This window comes from Rhodamnia argentea, chromosome 11 (genome assembly GCF_020921035.1).
Source record: "Rhodamnia argentea isolate NSW1041297 chromosome 11, ASM2092103v1, whole genome shotgun sequence".
In the NCBI taxonomy this organism is placed as follows: Eukaryota; Viridiplantae; Streptophyta; class Magnoliopsida; order Myrtales; family Myrtaceae; genus Rhodamnia; species Rhodamnia argentea.
This window is the reverse complement of record NC_063160.1, coordinates 19,890,626-19,913,318: the sequence shown is the minus strand read 5'-3', so window position 1 is coordinate 19,913,318 and position 22,693 is coordinate 19,890,626. Positions and strand designations below refer to the sequence as shown.

Here is a 22,693-nt window from a genome sequence, read left to right as displayed (position 1 = left end):
CGGAGTAAACACAGGGCTTGCCAGATACGACGTTTGACAGAAGTTGCATGCAGTGTTACGATTAGGAGCACAATCGCAATGAAGTAAACAACAAAGATGAGAAAGAGAAATCAAGACATAAAGATATCCAACAATTATTCCACTATAATTAGCACATTATACCTCTGTTACAACTTTCAATTATCAAAAAAAAAAAAAGATCGCATATGAAAGTATTTATTCATGAGCCCAAATTCAAATTACAAATTAAATATATACTCAAACTATAAAAGCCCTTTAGCGTCTTGGAAGCTCTACCTGACCTCTGCTCTCTCGTTAGAAAGTGGGAACCTCGTGCTTTTTTTATCGATTACGCAGTTCTATGTAATTGCGACAACCTAGGTGTCTAAAGTGTAGATTCCACACTTCTGGGCCCGGGATTTGCCAAAACTTCTAAGAGAACTGCAATTAGACCTTAGCTGAGCCGGAGATGAAAGGCCCAATCACAAATCCACTTTGGGCCGGACCGGGAGGATCTAGTTCTCTCTTTCTTCTACCTCAAACGGCTTGACCTCTCGTAGGAGGAGGTCAACTCAAGACCGGGGAGATTTCGACCATTTCGTTAGATTACTGTTAATATTGTCCGTCCACGCGGTCCACCGTTTCCTGGGGCAAGTCCTGATATGAAAAAACAAGTTTCCTCATGCGTGCTCGCTGTTACGTTTGCGATTCAGAAAGTTCAAGCTTGACAAGCCCATCGGCATTGGCGTGGGCGTCTCTGTAACATCAAAGGCTGCGCAGAGTTAGATCCAAGTGATTTCGATCTCGAATGTTATGCCGTGTCATCGTGTCGCTTGCCCCACGTAAGGTGAATATCTACGCAAAATTGCGTTGGCTGGAGTAATTTTGGCAATGAGTCTAGATATCAATATCATTACACGTCCTCGGGCCAAAAGCACGCGAAAACGCACACGATTTGACGAAAGATTGCATTAAAGCTAAGCGACCCGTTAACGAGAAAGCAGGAACAGACCAAGAAAGAACAGAGGCAACGCGGTTCCTTCATTCTTGAAACTACATCCTACGGGCCTCGTACTTGGCCTTATCCTTCTCTGGGTATATATAAGGAGACGGCTTTGGAGCCATAAGTCAATGCAGCAATACCATCTCTCCACCGAGACTTTAGATCCTCGAATGTCGTCGATTCAAGGCCAACTTCTTGAGGTCACAGGTGTGCGACCTGTCAACCACGCCCTTTGACCTCTGCGGATAGTTGATCCTTTTTGTTCTTTCTGCCATCATCCTGTCTCTGTCTTTGCCCCGTTTGCCCCTTTTGCTTTATCTGGGTTTCTTTGTTCTTTCTTGAGTAATTTCTCGGGTTTTTCTCGGTCTGCGATGCAGTTGTCGGGTGCAACAAGTTGAAGGATACCGAGTGGATTTCGAGGCAGGATCCCTACGTCTGTGTGGAATATGGCAGCTCCAAGTTTCGCACCAGGACTTGCACTGGTAATTCTGAATCTCACGCACGCCAATTGTTTGTGCAATTCCCTCTTTCCCCGTTCAGATCTGGATATGGCATATTTCTTGTGTGGGTTTTGATGGGTGAAGTTTCTGGTGTCGCGCTGATTGGCGAAATCTGAGCGAATGGGGATCTTGATTTCGATTTGACTTGGTGTGCAGACGGTGGTAAAAACCCCACATTTCAAGAGAAGTTTGTGTTCACGCTCATTGAAGGGCTTAGGGAGTTGAATGTCGCGGTGTGGAACAGCAATACCGTCACTTTTGATGACTTCATCGGCAGTGGAAAGTAATTACTTCCTACCTTGAATCCGTTCTGCTCACAAAACTGTTGTTTAGATGTTTCCATTTTTGGTCCTTATGTGGCTAGTGTTCTTATCTTAGCTGTGCTCTTCATTGTCTCCAGGATTCAGCTCCAAAAGGTTCTTTCTCAGGGCTTTGATGACACCGCCTGGCCTCTTCAGACAAAAACGGGCAGGTACAGTCCATTGAATCTGTTCCTCTTATCTTATGCATGTAGGACTATTTATCAGGTTCAAAAGCGAAAAGGAAAAAAACTTAAGAGGATGGAGTACATAAGATGGCCATTGCGCAAGAATAGTAGTGTGATTTCTCTAATTCACTTGATTCCCAGCAATCTAATGTGAGTTCTTAATAGTACTGCTCCCATGTTTTGTTCCATAGAACCTATGTTACACGGACACGAGACACGACATGCGACACGACACGCCGACACGTGAATTCTAAAAAAGTAGCAAATTCCGACACGCTAGGACACGTTTTATATTATATATATATTTTTATATATACACAATAAATCATTGTTTTTATAATTTCAACAATAATACATCATGATGTCGAAACTATTATTAATCTCCTCCTTAGAAAAGTCTCACGGAATATATCATGTGTAGTCAAAGTAAAACCATACCTTGCGATCAAAACACTAAGATAAAGACACCAGTTGAACATACAATAAGGAAAAACACTAAGAGTTGTATGTCTTATTATCAAGTGATCCGACTATGGGTCCGTCGCTCTGTCTGCCGCTTGTGGGGCAACAAGCATAGCGGTTTCGATTGGCCACATAAAAATTAGTTTCTTCTTAACCCGTTCGGACTTCCTCACGAGCGCCGAGTGCCCTTTCCCCTTAACTATCCCGACAGGACTCAACACCAAAACAAAAAGGAAAGTTCACAATAATTATTCCAAGAGCCGATAATCAACTACTATTTCGAACAATGTATATTTTTGGAATTAGCGGATCTGGAGCAAATCAATAGCTAATAATTAGTACAAAACTTGCACCAGTATATCTAGATCCTTACTTTAGAACACACGATCGGATACGGAGGAGATACATGTAGAGGGTGCTTAAGCAATCACACCGGTCCATTTGAGCTTCAGGGGTGAAGAAGAGAAAAGAAATAGCACCCAAACAGTGGAATAAAAAAAGCATAGAACAGTAAAATTAAGTGGGGGAGCGAGATGGGCATACGCGATTCGCGGGCCAAGATGAAAGGCGGGTGAGCAGAGGCGTGAGCAGATGAGGGGGAGATCCAAAACCCCCGTCTTGAGCAACGGCGCAACGGAGGAGATCCAAAACCCCTGTCTCGAGCAGAGGAGTGATACCTTGAGGCGCCGCGGCAAGAGTAGAGGCGCAAGCCGAGGCGTGATCGAGGCGGCGAGCCGAGGCGCGAGCCGAGGCTAGTTGACGATTGCAAGAGGGAGAGGGAGAGGCCGGCGCGAGCAAAAGCCGGCGATGGGAGCCGGCGACGGTGGCGAGTCGTGAGATGGAGGCCGGTCGACACTTGACAAACGCGAGAGGGAGAGGGAGAGCGAGAGGTGAGACTAGCGGCCGAGAGGGGTGACTTGAAATTAGGTCAAAATTGGGTGTTTTGTTTATTTTAACCTCGGACACGCGAGGGACTCGCGTGTCAGTGGAGTTGACCGCGAGTCCGAACTCGGACATGCGTTGACCACGTATCCGAGAAGAGTCCGGCGGTGTCCCAGCGTGTCGAACACGTGTCCGACACGGAAAAAAATTTCCAAACAGCGAGTCCGTGTAACAGAGCATAGAACGATACAGGCAGCCAATCCCTTAAGCCTCACTTTAGCCTCTAACTTAGCTAGAAGATGTTTTATACCGTATGGCACTGCCCATTATTTGAAAAAATGCTGATCTTGATTAGCTTCCTCCCCTGGATACACTTGAAAGGGGGGTGCGGAAGGAAAAATTGATGACAATTCAATGATAACTTACCAGTGTCTTCTTTCTCCTTCTTTCTCCCATACATTTTGTGATGCATATGGATTTTCTAGCAGATGCTCCTCTCCTTCATTATTTCTTTATACGTGTATAAACTATCTACCAAACAGATATCCTCAGTCTATCTCCATGGCATCAAATTCTGAATTAGGACAACGGTCACTCAGCATTTGCATTCCTACCCTCTATAGAGAAGGTTTTGATTGCCTAAACTAAAGTGCCTGTATTTCTCTGATTCAAGATATGCTGGAGAAGCACGCTTGATATTACATTACGCAAATGCAATAGTAAGTACCAATTTCAATTCAGTCGAAAATATCAACCATTACCATTTACCATGATCACTCTGTAGTGGATTCTGAACAATAGTGTGCTTGTGCTGTTGTAGAAACAGGGAATGAGCAGTGCACCATCTGCACCCCCATATGTTTCTTCGGCTCCTCAGGTGCCTTTGTATGCACCTCCTCTCCCATCAGCTCCTCCTTACGGTGCACCCGCCGCAGCGTACCCTGCCACAGCTCCTGCATACCCATCATATCCACCGATTCTAATGGCATACCCATCGCATCCACCAAATCCAGCTGCATACCCACCTCCACCGCATTTTTCCCCTCCGCCATCAGCCTATCCTCATCCAGCATACCCTCCTCCTTCGGCTTATCCTCCGCCTCCATATCCACCACCTCCCGGCCCTCCAGGTATGTGCTGAGTTTCAACCGCTGTGCATGAATGACCTTATTGTTCGGCTTAGCGATGAACAACCTCGTTATAATGCTAATTCTATGTTGTGCATTTCTCAGGTCCTTATCCAGGGCATTATCCTCCACCACCTTACTGAGAGACAGCTTCTGCTAGAAGAAATGTCGAAGGTTCTGCTGGAAGCTGCCGTTGTATTATATGTAGAACTTGTAATTACATTATCTACCACCGGAAAGTTATCTTCATTTGACCTCGAAACTTTTCTTTTCGTTTTCTTTTTTGATTGTGGCTTATCAAGAAGTGTTTGGATAGCAAATTACTAGACCGTCGTGTTTCATACCAGTTCCATCCCTTTATTGCAAGTAAAGTCTATCAACCTAAAAATCCTGCTAGTAAAAGAGGAAAAACCAATAGCATTGCAAATGGATGTCTTCCACAATGGGTGTATGAGCCCAGTTGAGTTGGTGCGTGTCTTGTAAATGAGCATGTCCTAACTGCTAATCTATTGGTCACATGTAAATCAAAATGTCTTTTGCATTTATCTGCATTGACCACCACAGTTTCGGCTCCGATCTCTCAATTCACGCTGAATGTCGTGTCGTGCATTTTCAAGCAGAAGCTATTGATAGAAGAGAAAATTTGCAGGGGCCTTGTCAAGGATATGTTCAAATGAACTCAAACACGCAGCAGCTCTTTAGTAACCGAAATACAGAAAACATGAGAAACAATCCCGACGAGTCTCATTTTGGAAACATGACATTATTCTTGTAAACATAAACGTAACCTCTGTTTCGCTTATGGTTATAGTTTGAACATATTCACATGACCGCTAAAGTTCCACATTCTCCGCAAATCTTTCTCGTCAAAGTACATCTGAATTCCGAGGCGAACGTGCATGCAATGCCTCATCTCACCTGGCCTCATCTCACCTGGCGCTTTGGATTGCTTCCTACTCTCCTGGAAAAGAGGAAGGAAATCTCGTTAGCACTTGGCATTATCACATGCAAAGTCACGAAAACAACAACGAATTTTCAACCTACACCTCTACGGTAAACAAGCAGGGACAACTCGATCTCATCTGATGATGATAATCGTAGACAAAGCTTATTCCCTTCAAAAAGAACAAAACTCACTCATAGAAGTTATTTGATGAGGATGCATCTTATAGGTGATCCTTCTGCACCAAGCAATCTCAAAGGCAGACAATGAACAGTATATACTCCTGCAGGGACATCTTCGAGTTTCAAGCCCTCGACAAGAATAATTTCCTGCAGCATCACCATAGTGTCAGTTTCTTGAGCCTAGAGCTTCATATGAGAATGCTACGATGTGAAATTCAGGCAAAAGTACCAACACTAGTTTAGGTCTGAGACACGAATTCAGAGATGAAGCATGGTCCTTCTTAACTTTGATGGTCAAATTTCACACTTGTCAGATCATTTACTTACCCGGCTTTCAAGGAAGACAAGATGGGATGGAATCAAATCATCGTATGCAGCAACAGACAGGTAATCAATTCCTGCATTTTTTCAGCACATATTGGGTCATGCAAGAGTACACCTCAATCTCAGACATGTAACAATCTACAAGTTGCAGAACAAGAAAGACAGTAGATGATCAAGTTGCACTATTTCTTTAGAGGTAGATTCAGGACATAAAAGAACTTGCTCTAGTACTCTGAAGCCTGATAGAATTTATGCTTAGGCATTTATCACATATGCATGTCTTTAAAGATCAACCGAATATCACGTGTTCATGTCGACAGTCATTACAGCACCATGGTGCGATTCTTGTGTTGTCAGGAAGAAAACGAAAAAAGAAGGAAAAATATGCATTTCTTGTTGTGCCTAAGAGAAATAACATTTGCTTGTAGTGAAGCTGAAAGTAAAAATTGGTGGCAATGGAAGGTAGCTGCCCATCAAAGAAATAAATACATCCTAACATGGTTTCTGATGACGATTGAGAAACATCATGAAGTGTACAATAAAGCAGTGTGAGTATTGGTAAAAAGGTGAAGATGAGATGATAAGGAAATCAATATCAACATCACCTTAATCCCAAAGTAGTTGGGGTCGGCGGTCGAGATGATAAGGAAATAATAGAAAGAAAAAACTTGCTCACTAGAAATGCATCAAAATATAAAAGAGGGACAAATCTTACCGACAAGTTTAATGTCTGTGTTCTCTACCAACCATTTTGCTCCATCTCTCATGAATCCCACATAGCTTGTGTCGAACTCCTTTTTGTACATAAGCTGTCTGAGAATGAAACAGAGCACACATCAAAGTTGCCCTTCTGATCAAAGCACTCACTAGTACCACAGTCTATTAAGATACTGAGATCAGTGCTCCAATAGTACAACACGGGTGATACGATTCCCAACAATATGTGAAAAAACAGCATTAGTTCAGCTGTCCACAAGAAAAGATGTCTAGGAACAGAAGTTTACCTGTCAGTATTTAGGGTTCTGAACAACACCCGTCTCACACCCTTGGGAATATGTAGAGACTCCATTACTTCAGCTGCAGGAAGTAGTCTGTGTCATTCTTACATGTTTGGTTGGACAATATCACAACCTCGAGGTAAAAATGCATGCTGAACACTACAACCATGTAAAACTATTGACAGCCCAATTGACGCCAAATCATGCAAAAACCATTGATTATGGTTAAAGCCAACATTCACTTCATTGTTATCTAGCTCAGATCTTACGCACAATCCGCTCCTAAGTATCCAATGCCGAGCACTTGTTAAGCAGTTGGCATAATAAGATGATCATTGAAGTGATTATCTTATTCCAAATATTTCATGACTGAATCTATAGTGCAAAGTTTTTCCAAACAACCATTTTGAGCGGCCCTTCAACGATTTGAAGAAGGGCTATTTCTATCCAGAACACCGAAATCTACATATAAAGATATGATCACTTGCATCGAGCTGGGTGGAAGGATGGAAAGAACCAATAGAGAAAATCCGAGGGGACAATACTTGTCTTCTACATTTTTACAAACAAAAAAAAAAAATTAACCAACAAGCACGGCACAAGTAACCATACAAATTGAACTGGTCCTCCATATATGCTGTTTGCACAAGCCCATGAATGACGAAACTTCATGGAAGAAGCATGCGAAGACTATGTTTTTTGACAACTCAGCATGCATAAAACATAAGTGATCAGCATACTACAAGAAATTCAACTGAGGGACATACCTGTGAGATTCTTATCCCTCGGCACATCAACCAACAAAGCCGGACCTACGGAAGGAGAAACAAACACCAAACTTATACAAGACAGAGCATAGCATAGCATAGCGCTATCTCAATGAGGATGAGGATTTTACATAAAAGAACAGCGAAAAAGGAACCAAAACTAATGGAAAAGCTCGGGATAAGGAAAATAAGAACGGAGAGACCCTTAAATCAACTTGAACTACATTCAATATGTCTCTACATACTCCTCCACTATAACAAGTGGTCTGCTCTAATTAACAAGACTTGCCTTTTCAATTAAGCATCTAATTCCTTGGCCACAAACACTAACTCTTTGAAGTCAACAAACATCGATTGACAAGTGAGACTCATGAGGCTTTGAAGTTCATAAGACAAAGTTCAGAGCAGACTATTACCAGACAAGAACAACTTTTGAAGATGATTAAAGCTATTATCAGCAGAACCACACAATCATCAACTACAGAAGCTAGAAACCAAAAAATAACAACTCCTCCAAAAGCCTATTGACACCCAAAACAAGAAAGCAAACCCACCATCAAAAACCAACACAAAAAGCCCACAAATTTACCATTGAGGACTGCCAAATCAAGCGTGTCCACATCAAAACCAGCGTCGAAGTAATGATCAAAGACGTGACCCGGAGCATCCACGTGAGTCCCCGTGTGAGCGGGCAACTTCATCTCCGAGTTGTTCGCTAAGGACCCATTCTTCATACTCGCCGCGAGCCGCAGAAACTGACCCAACCCATCTTCCGATCCCCATGACGGCATCTCACTAATGATTCTATGGCTGATATCGAAGATCCTCCCGCCATCATAAACTTCGCGACGAATGGGCTTGAGCTCCCCGCCACCGTCGGACACCGAGCAGTCGCCGACGCTGGCGATGGTCGGGTAGGCGTCGATGCCTGCGGCGACGGCGACGGCGGCGGCAAGGAGGTGAGCGACCAGAAGTGGGGAGAGAGCGTTCATGGTGACTTCCAGTGTAGAGAAGCGTGTGATCAGGCCAAGAAAAATCGAAAGGTAAAAGAGAGATCTTTTTCCTTTCCAACAAGTATAGTGTTTGGAACGGGTGGACGCGATGTTGATGAGGATATTGTTTTATATCAAGGCGGGTTGGATTGGCTTGTTAACGTCGAAATCATACTTCAAAGTTCAAATCAATTGGGGTTTCTCGAGAGAATTTTCTTCTTTTTATCCACAGAGCTGATGTCGGGTATGTTAACGCAGGAGGGTTCGCGTCAGTGTCTCGCTAGGAATTAGAAAGAAGACATGTTATCTCCAAACTTTAGCCAATCAGCTTATTTTCCTCTTCTTTTGGGTTTTGACAATTGACCACATTCCATTCATCGGCCGAAGAAAAACGAAAACAAAGACATATCATGTTCATGACTTTCAAGACCCTTTGCTTCAGACCCAAAAAAAAAAAGTCCTTTGCTGAAAAAACAAAACTTTTGAGGAACACTCGCAGATCTGAAAATATATCATTTTCCCAATGTTTCATATGAAGTGCATGAGTGCAGGATCAAATGTTACGATTGACCGCGACAATGTTAGTTTTACCTCGATGCATCGTAAGTTTTGGAGAGGGTTCATACTGACAAGAAGGTCGGAGGAGGATATATGCCTACAAGCTTCTCTATTCCCACCTTTGTACCCATCTCTTGGTTACTAGATCTTCTGTTCGTTTCAACTACGGTGATCGACTACCTTCCGAGCAGCGAAATCTATCGCGAAACAGCTATATGGCGTGTCGCCTTGAGGGAATATCATCAATCAAGTGTTCTTAAACGCGCATAGTTTGCTCGTAAGTCATAATGAACCAAAACAAAACTCTATCAATCCAAGCGAAGAACACATTACCATTGAGAACTTCCAAATCTAGGCTATCCACGTCGAACCCGGCATCGTAATAGTGATCGAAAACATGCCCGGGAGCATCAACGTGGGTGCCCGTGTGAGCGGGAAGCTTGATCTCGGAGAAATTCGCGATGGAGCCATTCTTCATGCTGAGGAGTAGCCAGAGGAATTGTCCCAACCTCTCTTTAGAGTCGAACGAGGGCAAGTCTGGCGTGATCCTATGCGTGATGTCAACGATCCTCCCACCGCCGTACACTCGCATTGAGAGTAGATTCTCATTCTTTTCGCCGGTGGGGACGGAGCACGCCCCAGCATCGAGGCCGGGAACAGAAGGACAGGCATCAAGGGAGGCCGCGGTCAGAGCATATAAGCTTAATAGTAGCAATAGGAGGAAGCAATGGTGTCTGCTGCGCATTGTTTTGGCCTTGTTCAAGAATCAGGAAGTTGCAGAAAGCTGAGCCTTTTTTGTACTCGAGAAAAGGAGTCTGTGGTCCAGAGTGAATAGCGATCGGCTGCCACGACAAAAGAGATAAGACTTGCCCTGAATTTTTCACTGGGAATAGGGATCGGCTGCTTGACAAAGTCAACTATTGAGATTATCAAGAAAGAAAAGTGATCTTTGTGGGACTTGTTATCCTTTGAAAATGATGATGCGTGCCAACTCTTATGCAGTCATTGCATACGCAGGGAATTTCAATGTCAACACTTCATTGTTCAGGGATGAAAATGTACTAATTAGCCCAAGGAAGTACGTAATCGAAGGCCACTGCTTGAGCAGTTGCTGACAGAAGTTAATCTGAGAGAAGTCATCAGTCTCAGAGATGGACACAGGAACAACTTTTTACTCGAAGTCATAGCCCATCTTCCCAGCTGATGGCTCGTGGTCGCGAAACAATCACAGTAAGCAAAATCAGCCAAAGTAGGATTGACAAAAACTTACCATTAAGGACTTCCAAGTCTAGCGTGTCCACGTCGAACCCGGCTTCATAGTAATGATCGTACACATGCCCGGGAGCATCCACGTGCGTGCCCGTGTGAGCAGGAAGCTTCATCTCGGAGTTGTTGGTGAGCGATCCATTCTTCATGCTGAAAGCAAGCCAAAGGAACTTCCCCAAGCTCCCCATCGATTCATAGGACGGCAGGTCCGATGTGATCCTATGCGTGATGTCGATGATCCTGCCGTTATCATACACTTCCCGGCGTACCGGAACTAGATTTTCGCCGGCAGGGACAGAGCACTCTCCAGTGTCGGCACCTGGGACCGTCGGGTAGGCAGAGAGGGAGGCGGCGACATGGAAAGCAACAAGGGCGAGGGAGATGGACGACAGGAGGAGGCAGCGGAGTGTGTACTTCATCGTTCTGGCCACGTTCAAGAGCTCGCACAAAGCTCTCCGGCTTTGGTACCCTGAAGGAAAAGGGTCTGCGGAACAAGATGCTCTGGTTCTTGCAAAGACAGAAATAGGATTGGATGCTGCAACTTAGGCAGTGCCAAGATTGTTGTCCGGTCACACTTGGCATGCGGAAATACCATAGAACAATACAAACTCGAAAGGTGAGAATGTGTTCACAGAACTTGTGGCGGAGAAGAATGCACTTCCAAAGTCTGACAGGGATGACCGCGACCCATGTCACGAAAAAGATTGCTTTGCCCATTTTCCCTTTGCCCATCATATCAATCTACAAGACTTTAGTGCAATCCAATCTCCTTCTGTTCAATCTCTCTCTAACTGAGCTGTGGCCCTTGCGTTCGACAAAGTTCTCGTTCAAGTTGCAGAATCTTCTTTTCATGAGGAAAGCAGTTGTCAGCAGCCTTCCTCTTCGAAGCAAAAACCCCAGAACACTTCATCACGATTCGTCTCCGATGGACAAGATGGATTGTCCGAACCTTCCTCTTGTTCACTCCATCATTTGTAAGTTCTTTGTATTTTGCTTTCATGGTAACATCTAATTGCTAATTAGTAAGACAAAGCATCTGAATTTTAACCCCTACAAGCTGAATTACAAAACATACAATGTAATTCGACTAATCATATTACGTAAATTCTCGAAATTTTCAGAAACGACAAAGCACATGAAAGTTGCTCAATTTATCATTACTCGCTAAATAATGGTAACGTATTTCGGCTTATTTTGATTATTTAAAAAGGGTGATTAATTTTTTTCTTATGTTTTCACTTTAATAATGTCTGTAAAGAAATGAAATGGGAAAAAGGAAAAGACAAGGAAAAGTAATGTCTACTTGAACACCCTCATTCTCTTTTTGCCCCATTTGTGCACCGAGCTCGCTTCAGCATATACCATTCTTCACTCGGTGACCTTCGAATCATGCAGAGCCTCCTCCTGCCGGCGGCGGCGAGCTCCGGCACATTCCCGGCGCCGTCGGGTCCCACCTCATCGCCATATCTCCGTCGTCTCGCTGCCCGGAAGCCCCCATTGCGCGTCGACCTCCGTCCTCATCTTTCCCCTCCGAATTCTCTCTCCACCGCTGGACCGGCTCACAAATCGAACGTCTTTCCCTTCATATCTCTTCCGTCTTGCGATGCTCTCGGTTGCCGACGATCGAAGCTGTTCTCCACCTCGTTGGCCTCCTCTCCGGTTTCTCCTGCATCCACTTCTCCGAACGACGATGCTGAGAAGGCGAAGCTTGCCCAGGTTGAGTGACTTAGGTTTCGTCCCTTCATTCGGTGCTTCTGTTTGGTGGGTTTGAACTTGTAAGGGCTTGAAATCGAAGGAATCGAATATTGGTAATTTCCTTGGTAGACGCACCTCCTGTAAATCGTGCTGAATCTTAGTTTTACTTCAGGTGAGATCAAATTAGCTTGCTTGACATCCAAAATTTAGACTATGTTGTTTCTCTCTCTTCTGGGACCAGGGTTGTGAACTTAGTTGTAATTATCATGTCTGAGCGTCGGACTGTGAGTATTGGAACTGGCAACTTTAAAGAACAGTGAATGTAAAAATGAGCGTCCGTTGCTGTGATCCTTGGTCAATGTTGGATTGAAGGTTAACACCAGTCGGTTCATTTGGTTCTTACAGGTTCGGTATAAAAGTTTTGATTTTGCTTATGATGCTGTGCAGGTATCCAAAAGACTAGAGAATACGTCAAGGTATTTCAGGAGATTGGGGAGTTTAGGGTTTTGGGGACAGCTAGTGTGCACTATTGTGGCTGCGGTTATTCTATCCTTTTCTGTGGTTATAACTGGGAAGGTCACATCGCCGGCCACGTTTTATGCCACTGCCGGGGGGATAGCAGCAGCTTTCATTTCCGTCTTCTGGTCATTCGGATATATACGGCTATCTGACAAGCTTCGGAAAACTGCTAATGATCCCTCAAAGGTATCTAACCACATTCCGAAGCTTCCTTTTATGTTTCAATCGATAGTATTCATGTATGCAAGGGAATGCAAGTTGGCCACTCCGCATTAAATGAATGCCTCTTGAATTGCAATGCACATGCTACACTGCTTCTTAAAGTGTTCTTGCGCTTATATGTGCGCCTGTCGATGGAGCTTTCCACAATGTGAAAGTATTCATGCTGTTCTTTAGTGATGAGAACTTGGTGCTCCTATGTATGTGAACTCCAGGCAGTTTAGAAATCCATTTGACAACTTCTAACGACCTATTGTATCCACGGCTTGCCTTTCAGTGCGAAGGCTTTGACCTTAAATATTTCACTCCATAAATTGAAGGATTTCAAAAGTGATAATTTACCATAGAGATCCCTATCTTTGATCTTTAAAGGAATGGCCGACTGTGTATCTTTACCTGATGGACTTATCTTTGTGTCTGTTTATGCTGTTCTTTATTCTTTATTTCACTTCACGTGCTTTCTTTTTTCTAAATGTCTGCAACCTTGCTTGTGTGTTGACTCTGAATGACTGCTTTGCAATTGAATGTCTGGTTCAGCACTTCTTTGATCTGATATTTGTATAAACCGGTTATATAAAGCCTGTTTTTACCGATAATCCCAGCTGTGAAACTCTGTTTGCCGCTGCTGATTCTAATGAGTGGTTCTCTGATGCTGTATGACAATGTTCAGGCCCCTCCTCGTGCAGATGTAGTCAAAAGTTTGAGGAATGGCATCGTGTTGAACCTGTTGGGGATGGGTGCCGCCATTCTTGGCATGCAAGCAACTGTCGGGTTGTTGGTAGCAAAGGCTCTCACTTCCTCAGCGAACCCATATTACCAAGGGATTTCCCCTGGTTATAATCCCGTTCTTGCGTTGGATGTTTTCCTTGTCCAGGTATTTGCCTCCTCCTACTTCCAACTTTTCAATTCCATAGGAACGGATGTGAATCTTAAATATGATATTGGTTTGTGTTGTTTAGTCCTACTTTCCCCTATAGAGTTACTGCATTGGGTAAAAAAGTAGGAAGACTGGTTGGTAAGATAATGAAATTGTCGGTGTAATTTTTATTGTCGTGACTGGGTGCTGACCTTGTCCGTGTTTTCTAATGCAGGCCTCAGCAAACACAATCCTTTCTCATTTCCTCGGCCTTGTTTTCTCATTGGAGCTGTTACGCTCAGTAACATTGCCACAGACAGAAGCCATTCCAGCGCCCCGTCTTGCTTAGAATCTGTGTTTCTGCGGCAATAATTGTATCTGTAGACTCAGATACTAATGAGAATTTCGGAGCCACAGAAGGCGGAGCTTGAGTCTTGTGAATCCCATGGGTCTGGTGGTTACCTATCTTTCTTGTATACAATCCATTGCAAGGTTTGGGTAATTGAGAACCATCACTTTAGGGAGGTAGCGTCTTTCTGGATAGTGTGCTTTGCAGGAATGTTCATCAGTTGTCTAAACTCTACAAAAGAGAATTCTCCTGTTGTGTTTGCCGATATCTTCTAAACAGAGAATGCAATCTCCACTTTGAGAGTTGTATAGACTTGAATTGTCTTTGGTAAAGTTAATCCTTTTCTCGAGGTTAAGTCTAGGTGGCATAACTAACTGTCTTTGTTTTAATTTTTTTTCGGCTAGAAATACTGGATGAGTTTCCTTGCTCGAAGCTTGACAATAGTGTTCTTGAGCGAACTACTCACGGATCCAAGAAAAGATAATGAATAATGACCAGTGTAAGTAATGTTGTTGTGACCACTATCTCCACGACCAAGTATAAGCTTCACTTTAGCTTAGATGTTAAATTTGTGAATCCAATGAAAACATTCAGCATGCCGGCAGCGGGCTTGCGCAGAGTTAAGTGTGTTATATTTGGGCCTCTCTGCTAGATGTGCAGGCAAATGATGCTTTCTTCTCTTTGGATCTATTCTTCGGACTGTGGGTGGTGTCATTGCAGCTGCCTATTGTCGTTGGGAAGGTTACTCGGAGACTCCCGAGGTAATTTGGTAGTGGTGTAACCACATTGTCGCAGAATTGACTGTCGTTCTCTTGCATGGGACACGGGTTTTCGATGAGTGGTTCGAGTTTGATGCTACTTCAACATGCTGTACTGCTTCTCGTCCCCTCCTCCATCTTATGGAAGATTGCCAGACCGGTTTGGTATTGTCGACTTCACCACCTCTACCGAGAAGCAAATTTTGTGCTGATTTTCTATCCGAGCGAGCCACAACTCAGACTCCGGAGCAACGCGTACGATTTCCATCCCGTTGACTTGGTCGTGTTATTGTTAGCTCATAATCTAGTTGTTACATATTCTAGACGACTTTTACTTGAGCTTTGTTTTGTGTAAGCAGTTGCAATCTCTCTTGTAACGGAAAAGAAAAAGTACATTCTGAACGCCACGACTGAAAATACATCTCACACCAAATTTACAGAGGACTTTTGATATTTCAAACACAATGCTCGCCAAAACGCAGAGGCCAACGGGCCTGACGTCTGGCATCGTATTGCCAGTATATGGTCAACCTCAAACCCATCAAGAAACCAGCGAACCCAAAAGATGATGTCACATGCCAAGAAACCATTTCCACGTCTCTAATCACATCTTTCAAGCTCCTTGAGCGCAGTCAAACCAATGCAGGTGCTGTTTAGGAAAATCATCAAGCAGGAATCTGGAGAGGGAAAAAATATGATAAGATTCCAACGGGAGAAAAGATTCAAAAGCTCATGACGATGGTTTTACGGTGTCATAAAAATAAAGGAATCGTGACATTGAACTCCTAGCTAGTGACATGCATTCAGGAAAAAAGAGTGTCGTCAATATTATGCATTCAGGAAAAAAGAGTGTCGTCTCTAATTGGTATATTCCAACCAAAGCACTTCCTGAAATCTATCATGGAGTCATACGTCAATTGAATAAGGATAGAACTTATAATCTTTACATATTTGACTCACATCCAACATCAATTGTTAATCCAACCAGCGCCAATCCTTCGAAGCAAATGCACCATAGTAGAGTTACTCCTAGTGAGTGTTGATATCACAGCTAAAGATCTTTTCTCCTTGTAAGTCCTCTATTCAGCCAGCTCTAACACTAAAAAATCGAATGACGTCCTCAAGTATCAAAATAACTAAGACAATGACATGATAACATCCTACCTTCACAAAACACTTACGACACAAAGACTATTAGGCACTTTGCACGTCCAATCAGTACGATGGATAGGCTTGTCAGTTTTCAAATTTCAACCTGGAAAGATCCTAATTACTTTAATTTTGAATGTTTACGATAGCTTTGCCAAAGTCAGCTTCTAGATATGGATATATCCGAGGGTCTAAAATTCCACGACCTACTTTGTGATGCTCGCACCAGAAGCCACGGAGAACTTCCATTTGACAATCGTAAGATATACACGCATGGAAATGCGACAATTGATCATTCTGTATGATAAGCTTGATTCAGGAGCACTCAGAAAGCATTTCAAAGTGATCATAAGTAGATATGGATGAGATGGAAATTGGTAATGCATACAGTTTTGAACTTGAACTATGCAATATCAACTCCTCATTGAGTATTCAGAACAGTCTCATTTGTCTAGCACAGGCTCTCAGACAAAGGATACAAAGGAGAAATTGTACTTGCCTATTCGATCTTCTTTTGTTTGTTAGGAGGCAATGGAATCTTCTTCAAGAGGCGTTCAAATCTTTTACATTGCTTTTGTAGAATTCCGTGTGTTACGCAGAGTTTATCATTGATGTGGTCCTGATACTTGTCGTACGCAAAAGGAACAGTTAAGGCAAGAACGATCCCTGCAGGTAGCATAAGATGAAAACAAATATAACAAATCATCCCGCGATTATGAAGCAGTATAACAAATCATCTCGCGATTATGAAGCAATAACAACAATGAGGCAAAAGGAAACAAAAGCACTGGGTGTGCAGATCTCACCAATATAAACAAGTGTAAGAAAGTTGAGAGTGCCGATGTATGAAATCGCCCACAAGCCACAGGCAACCTGATTAGACATGTAACAGGAAACTAATAAGCCCTTTCCAAAAAGAGGGAGGAGTACAGGAACTCAGGAGAGTACATGAAATACGTTCATTAAACTTTCCCAAACCTGAAGGAAGAGTTTCAAGTTTTGATTGACTGTTATCTCACGTGCAATGGATAAACCATGGTTGATCCATTCTGCCACAACGTCCGCAGCTTTGGCCACAGAATCCTCAGAAATCTCTAGGTCAGGGAGAGGAGGCATTGGTCTGGACATTTGCACGCAATCAAATATAACTAAGATAAAAAGTAGATTTCATGAGACTGTAATGCGCAACTCTGGAATGAAGAAAATGAATTTTCCCTGATCACATCCTGGATTTCCATGACAATCAAGCCTCGGCACTCCAAGTTCAATATATTGTTCACAAGTTTGAGATTAAAATACATCTACAGAAAACCTAACATTTTTCTCCCCCTGTTAAAAAAATGGTAGTCCAGTTTTCTCCATTAATCATCCAAAAGTTGCCATTTCAGAATAAGTGGATTCTCTTTGCTCTCACCTAAGCCATTATTCCCCCCTTTGTAACAAAGCCAACCCTACGACATCTCTATGGAAATAAGCATAGCCATAATTCAAAGAGACATCAAACACGACGTGAGAGAATGGAAACGGGAGGTACCGATTAAAGAGGGCAGCAGATTTGGCCCAAAGGAAGAGTATAAGAACGAGAAGGAACAGAGTGTTCGCGGCAAAGGACAACAGATTGTAACCGCCTCTCTCGAACAGGAACCACATCACCGTCGAAGAGAGTAGGAACGCAACCCCGGCAACCCATCTTCTCCACAGAAGCAAATCAGCAACTAGCACGACACAACACAGGATCAGTGAATCGATCGAACAGTCCCACAGATCAGTGATCACGTCGAAGATGGCGAAACAAGCAAAAGACTAGTCCTACTGCTGGATAAACCAATGAGATACGATCGATGTCTACCTACAGCGGAATGTACGAAACGAACGACGTTGATAAAAGACGAGAGAAGCGTTACCTGAGCCACCGCCGAGAGCTCGATGGACGTCGACGCGATGAGGTGGAGGAGTCCAAGCTCCCATGGCGTATCCGTCTCACGATCTCCTTCGCCGATCAGACGCGACGAGACGCGAACGGCGAGAAGTGATCGGGGAGTGGTTAGATCGGGAGGATGAAGGAGGGAAAGAGAATACGAAAAGGCAGCGGCCGAGAAAAGGCAGTTTCTACTTTCTGATAGGGAAATGGGCTCCCGAAAGTTCCACAATTGGCCCCAGCTTTTTGTTTTCTTTGTCAATTTCGTCCCTGAAATTAGGACTCATGAAACTAGGAAGTTCACGAACATTGAGTTTCGGTACATGCCTGCCCCGCTAATTCCATCTACGACTCCTAGTTAATTGGCGTACCATAAATGGCCATGCAGTTCCTTTGCGTTCAAATGTTTTGGATATTCCGATTTGTATGCGCGCCGCGCCGCGAGTACCATTCGCCTTTATTAAGAAGCCAAATCGGAACAGAAAGGATTTCTTCCTCAAGGGTCTGTCCATCAAAGAAATAGAAGAGGGGCTATACGGTTGGAATAGTTCAGTCACGTCTGCCACGAATGGCTCCATCACTGACTACTAGTAACAACCACAAGCCATGGCCACTGACCACCAGTGAAAGCAACCTCTGCACTGTAAGACTGCCCAACAACATGTAGTGAGATGGAAACTCCACCTCTTTCTTTTCACTGAATCAACATCCTATAAATGTCGCAATTTTCAGTACATTCTTGGCAATGTAGGCCCTCCAACATCCGATTACAGCCTTTTAGGCAGGCATAAGGTTGGACGGGACGACGAGCTGCGCTGAGGGAAATGAAATTTCCTACAACAAAGCAACCTTTAACACTACAAAAATTAAAAAGAACGGGCTTGATCAGCTTGCTGCTTCCTCGCCATTGTCGGAATCTCCTTCCTCATCGTCAGTGGACTCCCCCTTTGAATGCTCTCCTCCGCCCGAGCTAGGTTTTATCTTCTTCTCCTTCTTCCTTTGCTTCTTCTTTTGGCGCTTCAAACGCTTCTTTGCTGTACGTTCCTCCGCTGCTTTCAATCTCTCTTCCCTTCTCATCATGAATTCGGCCATTTCTTTCCTTTTCTGGTAATCAACGTCCATTCTCACTAGCCGGTCTTGTTCCTTCCGTCTCATCTGCCGATACTGTTGCAAGCATAATTTGCAAATAGTAAGTAACAACTCAGATAATATACCAAGTAACGTAATACCAATGAAACAAGGAAAACATCTATTCCTATTAAATGAAATGCAAGAGAAAACCTTTCAATTGAATTGCAATATCATAACAGTTAAGATGAGTTTATCTAAACAAAACATGGCAGAACAGCTAACAATATCCACAAAACAAAGAAGTGTGCCTCATCAATAGTGTCAGTGTCAATAATGAGTACCGTAGATATCTCATTCCAGTAAAAGTTCAGAATACTAAATGCAATAAAAGAAGACATCTATCCATATCATATTCTTGATTCACTGACCATAAGGGACAGCTTATGTTTATGTGATACCCTATCAACTAAGCCTGTATTTCTAACTTGACAAAGTATCACACTTCCCTTTCAACTCACTTTCGATAATATTCCAATGACTTCAATGAAAACTTATACCATAAACTTTGTCTATTTGACCAGATAGATATACCACAAACAATAAAGATGAGCTCCTCCCTCTCGGCATAGTCAAAACCATATCAGGTGCACTTCGTCCAAATTGGTAATAATGGGGAGGTTAGATCACTAGATGAGTACATTACACGAATTTGTGAAGTTAGGCAGGCTAGTGCTAATCACACTAACGGGAATTGAACATCTAGATGCAGAATGAATCAAAATAATGAAACAGAAGTATATACATTGCAATTATAAAAGGGAAGGATAGAAGATCGAAGGCAGGACTAGAAACAGATTAGGGATTGCAAGTAAAGCCTACAACAGCAACACGCTACGCAAACAGTTTCTAAGAGGCCAAATCAAGGTCTCTTTTTCGCTCTGATAAGAATTCAGATATCCAAAGAAATGTAATTTGCAAATCATAGCCATGACCTCAAATCTACATCCACCACTATGGTCTTACTTCTGAAAAGTTCCAGCTAAGATCAAGAAGCACCGCACACACTGGACGCAACCACAACATCAAGTGTCCACTACCCACCTAAATCTCAGATTACCTCAACACCACAGATTATTCAAACAACTTTCACTCCTTTTGTGCTCGAAGTGACCAGCAGATTTCATCAAACCACCGTATTCGTGACAAACTCACCCCTTATTAGGGGGCAATACAGAAGCAACCACACCAAGGTCTCTCCGCCAATCTGATTCTAAGATTACCTCAACACCAAAGAGTATTCAAACATTGTATTCATGACAAACTCGCCCCTTCTCTATGCTGTGATACCGAAGCAACCGCACCCAAGGGTTCACTAGCACGGATAACTTAAATGAAAAACCCAAAATTTAGAACCTCGGAAACTGACCTGATGAAAATCCCCGGACCCTGAACCAGCAGAACTACCGGAGGTGTTACTAACACGGACCGGAACATTCTCTATGATCCTCCTCAGCTTAACCTCCAAATCCTCCTCTTCCTCCTGGAGCAGCGGCGCCGCATACTCCACGAGTGCGGTCGAGCCGCCGCCAGCCGGAGGCCTCGGCGGGAGCTCCGACTTCGGCTTCTCCGCCGCCGCTGCCACCAGCTGCAGGTCTCCATCTCTGGGTTTGCCCGTCGACATGTGTACAGAAAGCCCTAATCCCCGAGGGTCCAATTTAGGGTTGCCCCCCCAATTTTTCCGCCGGCAGTAAGAAAATCCAGCTGCAGAACTCTGGATGGTTCGATCCGAAGGTTCGATCCGAAGGTTGATGAAGAACGAAATGCGATTCGATTCGATTCGATCAGACGACTGAAGTGGTATTGAAATCGGAGACACGTCGCTGAGGAGCGATGATGGTGGATTCGAATTCGGTGATCATCTTCTTTTTCCCTCCATTTTGGGCCCTTCGTGCACGACTGCTTCTTCTTCGAGTGATTGGGCCTTGTTGGTACCTCGTGGGGTGCCCATTAGGGATGCAATTGCAAAATTTAACTTAGTGATGATCAAAATTCTGATACATGCTTACTAGCATATTTATTATTTATTTAGCTCCATTTTAAAAAAATGCCTCTGTGCAAAGCAACGCAATTAAGGTCGAAGTTCCTTTTATCGCTCGATTTTGAAAGTCTAGAGAAAATTTAATCTTTTTTCTCGAACCTCGAGTTGCATGTATGAAGAGATCAAGCGATTAATAACTAAATAAAACATCCGAAAGCTTTTGAGAGGATACGATTACTCGACCTGTTTAATATAGTAGGTAATCGCGTAAAAGATCTCGATTATATTTTTGAATTTGTGATGGAAAGTCAATGAATACATACTTAGAATGAGCCGACAAAACCGGCTCGTCTTGCCAAATAGCGACGAGATGGATCATCCCTATTTAACCTATGTCGGCCTTCAAGAAGATGATTCTCTGGTCCGCTTGATAAATCGATAAATCTCAACTACCGCATGTATGTATCTCAACAGATGAATCATGCTCATAAGACTACAAGAAAGACCTCTCATGATGTTTGGCCCCATCTTAGGGTTTTAGTTCTCTAATACTCAGTGATAGTATGGCACGACGCAAATTTGAACATGTTGTGCCGGAAAGTATGGGTTACATATCTTTCGAAGTGTAGATGAATGGACGAGTTAATCAACAAAAGTTGTGAAGAGTCTTCTATTGATTTTGGGAAATAAGTAAATGACAAGAAATTTTAAAGTACGAAAGGTAACCATGGTTGCCATTTAAATTGCAGAAAAGTAAATATAAAGATATATATTTTTTTTTTTTAAAAGTGGTTGTTAAATTTGAAAAGATAACTTCCCAATTCCATTTCCAAGACAAATAACTTTTCAATTCTATTTACAATTACAAGAACACTTATCTCCAAGAAGTTACAATATCCGAAAATAACGGCAATAAAGACAGACAATTACCCAGCAACGGTTAACTATTATCAAGCAACACTTATAAAAATAATTATATTTGCGCAAATATCTCCACTCAACAATCATGTATGGGGTTTTCAATGATATTGTTACCCATCAAGCCCGCCACTTGTCGATTGTGACAAAGACTTGAACATTTTTTTAAAAGTTCTTGTTTGTATTTACTTATGAGATGATCCAAATGAGGAGGAGAAGATCCTATATATATACAAAGACTTTTCGATAACAACTGTAGATTTCTCCTCGATCTAACGGTGGAGAATTCATCTTCCTATCTACCATCTACCCGCATTTATTACAAGAATGCATAATTCCCTTTATTATCCGTCCTTATGGTCATTCTAGAATACTTAAGAAAATCCTAGGAGACTCATTTGCTCTCTCTCTCTTGAAATATCACGGTCCTTCGTGCATAGAAACCTTTCGGGTCGATGTATTTCTTCTGACCATGTCAATAAGCTCTGGACTAAAATCTCTCAAAAGAACAACAAGTCGTGCTTAATCTCAACGGAAGTTAGGTAGCTTTTATAATTGTTAGCCGGTTCATTTATCACATAGGAATAATTTTATCTGCGGATTAAACTCGTGAGTGCAGTTTTAACATCATAAGAGTCGACCCAACGCTCTCGAACTTAGCCATGAGCTCTCGCCCTTGTTGTTTCCAAAGCAATGGTTCCTACACTTAAAA

The 22,693-nt window shown here is 43.0% G+C and overlaps 6 protein-coding genes across 11 annotated transcripts in view; 2 read left to right on the top strand and 4 right to left on the bottom strand.

Annotated features, from left to right (window-relative positions):
* The window catches only part of LOC115735585 (DNA repair protein REV1), an 870,695-nt gene that overhangs the window by 782,399 nt on the left and 65,603 nt on the right, over positions 1 to 22,693 (bottom strand). The window lies entirely within an intron of this gene.
* Positions 1,052 to 4,849, top strand: LOC115735762 (protein SRC2 homolog). The gene is made up of 7 exons (XM_030667158.2): positions 1,052 to 1,210; positions 1,381 to 1,485; positions 1,660 to 1,786; positions 1,904 to 1,975; positions 4,008 to 4,053; positions 4,155 to 4,464; positions 4,567 to 4,849. Exons 1-7 carry the CDS (start codon positions 1,132 to 1,134, stop codon positions 4,602 to 4,604), a joined length of 777 nt encoding a protein of 258 aa, XP_030523018.1. The 5' UTR covers positions 1,052 to 1,131; the 3' UTR covers positions 4,605 to 4,849.
* LOC115735761 (cyclase-like protein 2) lies at positions 5,136 to 11,065 on the bottom strand. 5 transcript variants are annotated; one of them, XM_048272957.1, is made up of 8 exons: positions 8,770 to 8,913; positions 8,265 to 8,715; positions 7,676 to 7,720; positions 6,915 to 6,987; positions 6,626 to 6,723; positions 5,914 to 5,984; positions 5,599 to 5,733; positions 5,136 to 5,422 (listed from the first exon to the last, which is right to left on the bottom strand). In XM_048272957.1, exons 2-7 carry the CDS (start codon positions 8,665 to 8,667, stop codon positions 5,608 to 5,610), a joined length of 816 nt encoding a protein of 271 aa, XP_048128914.1. In that variant the 5' UTR covers positions 8,668 to 8,715; positions 8,770 to 8,913; the 3' UTR covers positions 5,136 to 5,422; positions 5,599 to 5,607. The 5 variants fall into 5 exon arrangements, with proteins under 5 accessions (XP_048128914.1, XP_048128913.1, XP_030523013.1 ...); XM_048272956.1 differs by lacking the exons at positions 8,265 to 8,715; positions 8,770 to 8,913 and adding an exon at positions 10,496 to 11,065 and having other exon boundaries at positions 5,603 to 5,733; XM_030667153.2 differs by lacking the exons at positions 8,265 to 8,715; positions 8,770 to 8,913 and adding an exon at positions 10,496 to 11,059.
* LOC115735911 (protein TIC 21, chloroplastic) lies at positions 11,802 to 14,436 on the top strand. Its single transcript, XM_030667350.2, has 4 exons — positions 11,802 to 12,207; positions 12,634 to 12,891; positions 13,595 to 13,798; positions 14,016 to 14,436. Exons 1-4 carry the CDS (start codon positions 11,881 to 11,883, stop codon positions 14,127 to 14,129), a joined length of 903 nt encoding a protein of 300 aa, XP_030523210.1. The 5' UTR covers positions 11,802 to 11,880; the 3' UTR covers positions 14,130 to 14,436.
* On the bottom strand, positions 15,236 to 18,172 carry LOC115735610 (reticulon-like protein B11). Its single transcript, XM_030666949.2, has 6 exons — positions 17,941 to 18,172; positions 17,571 to 17,751; positions 17,015 to 17,156; positions 16,843 to 16,909; positions 16,536 to 16,702; positions 15,236 to 15,564 (listed from the first exon to the last, which is right to left on the bottom strand). The coding sequence occupies exons 1-5, from the start codon at positions 18,002 to 18,004 to the stop codon at positions 16,536 to 16,538; spliced, it is 621 nt and encodes a 206-aa protein (XP_030522809.1). The 5' UTR covers positions 18,005 to 18,172; the 3' UTR covers positions 15,236 to 15,564.
* On the bottom strand, positions 18,612 to 20,946 carry LOC115735611 (PRKR-interacting protein 1). Its single transcript, XM_030666950.2, has 2 exons — positions 20,452 to 20,946; positions 18,612 to 19,118 (listed from the first exon to the last, which is right to left on the bottom strand). Exons 1-2 carry the CDS (start codon positions 20,704 to 20,706, stop codon positions 18,840 to 18,842), a joined length of 534 nt encoding a protein of 177 aa, XP_030522810.1. The 5' UTR covers positions 20,707 to 20,946; the 3' UTR covers positions 18,612 to 18,839.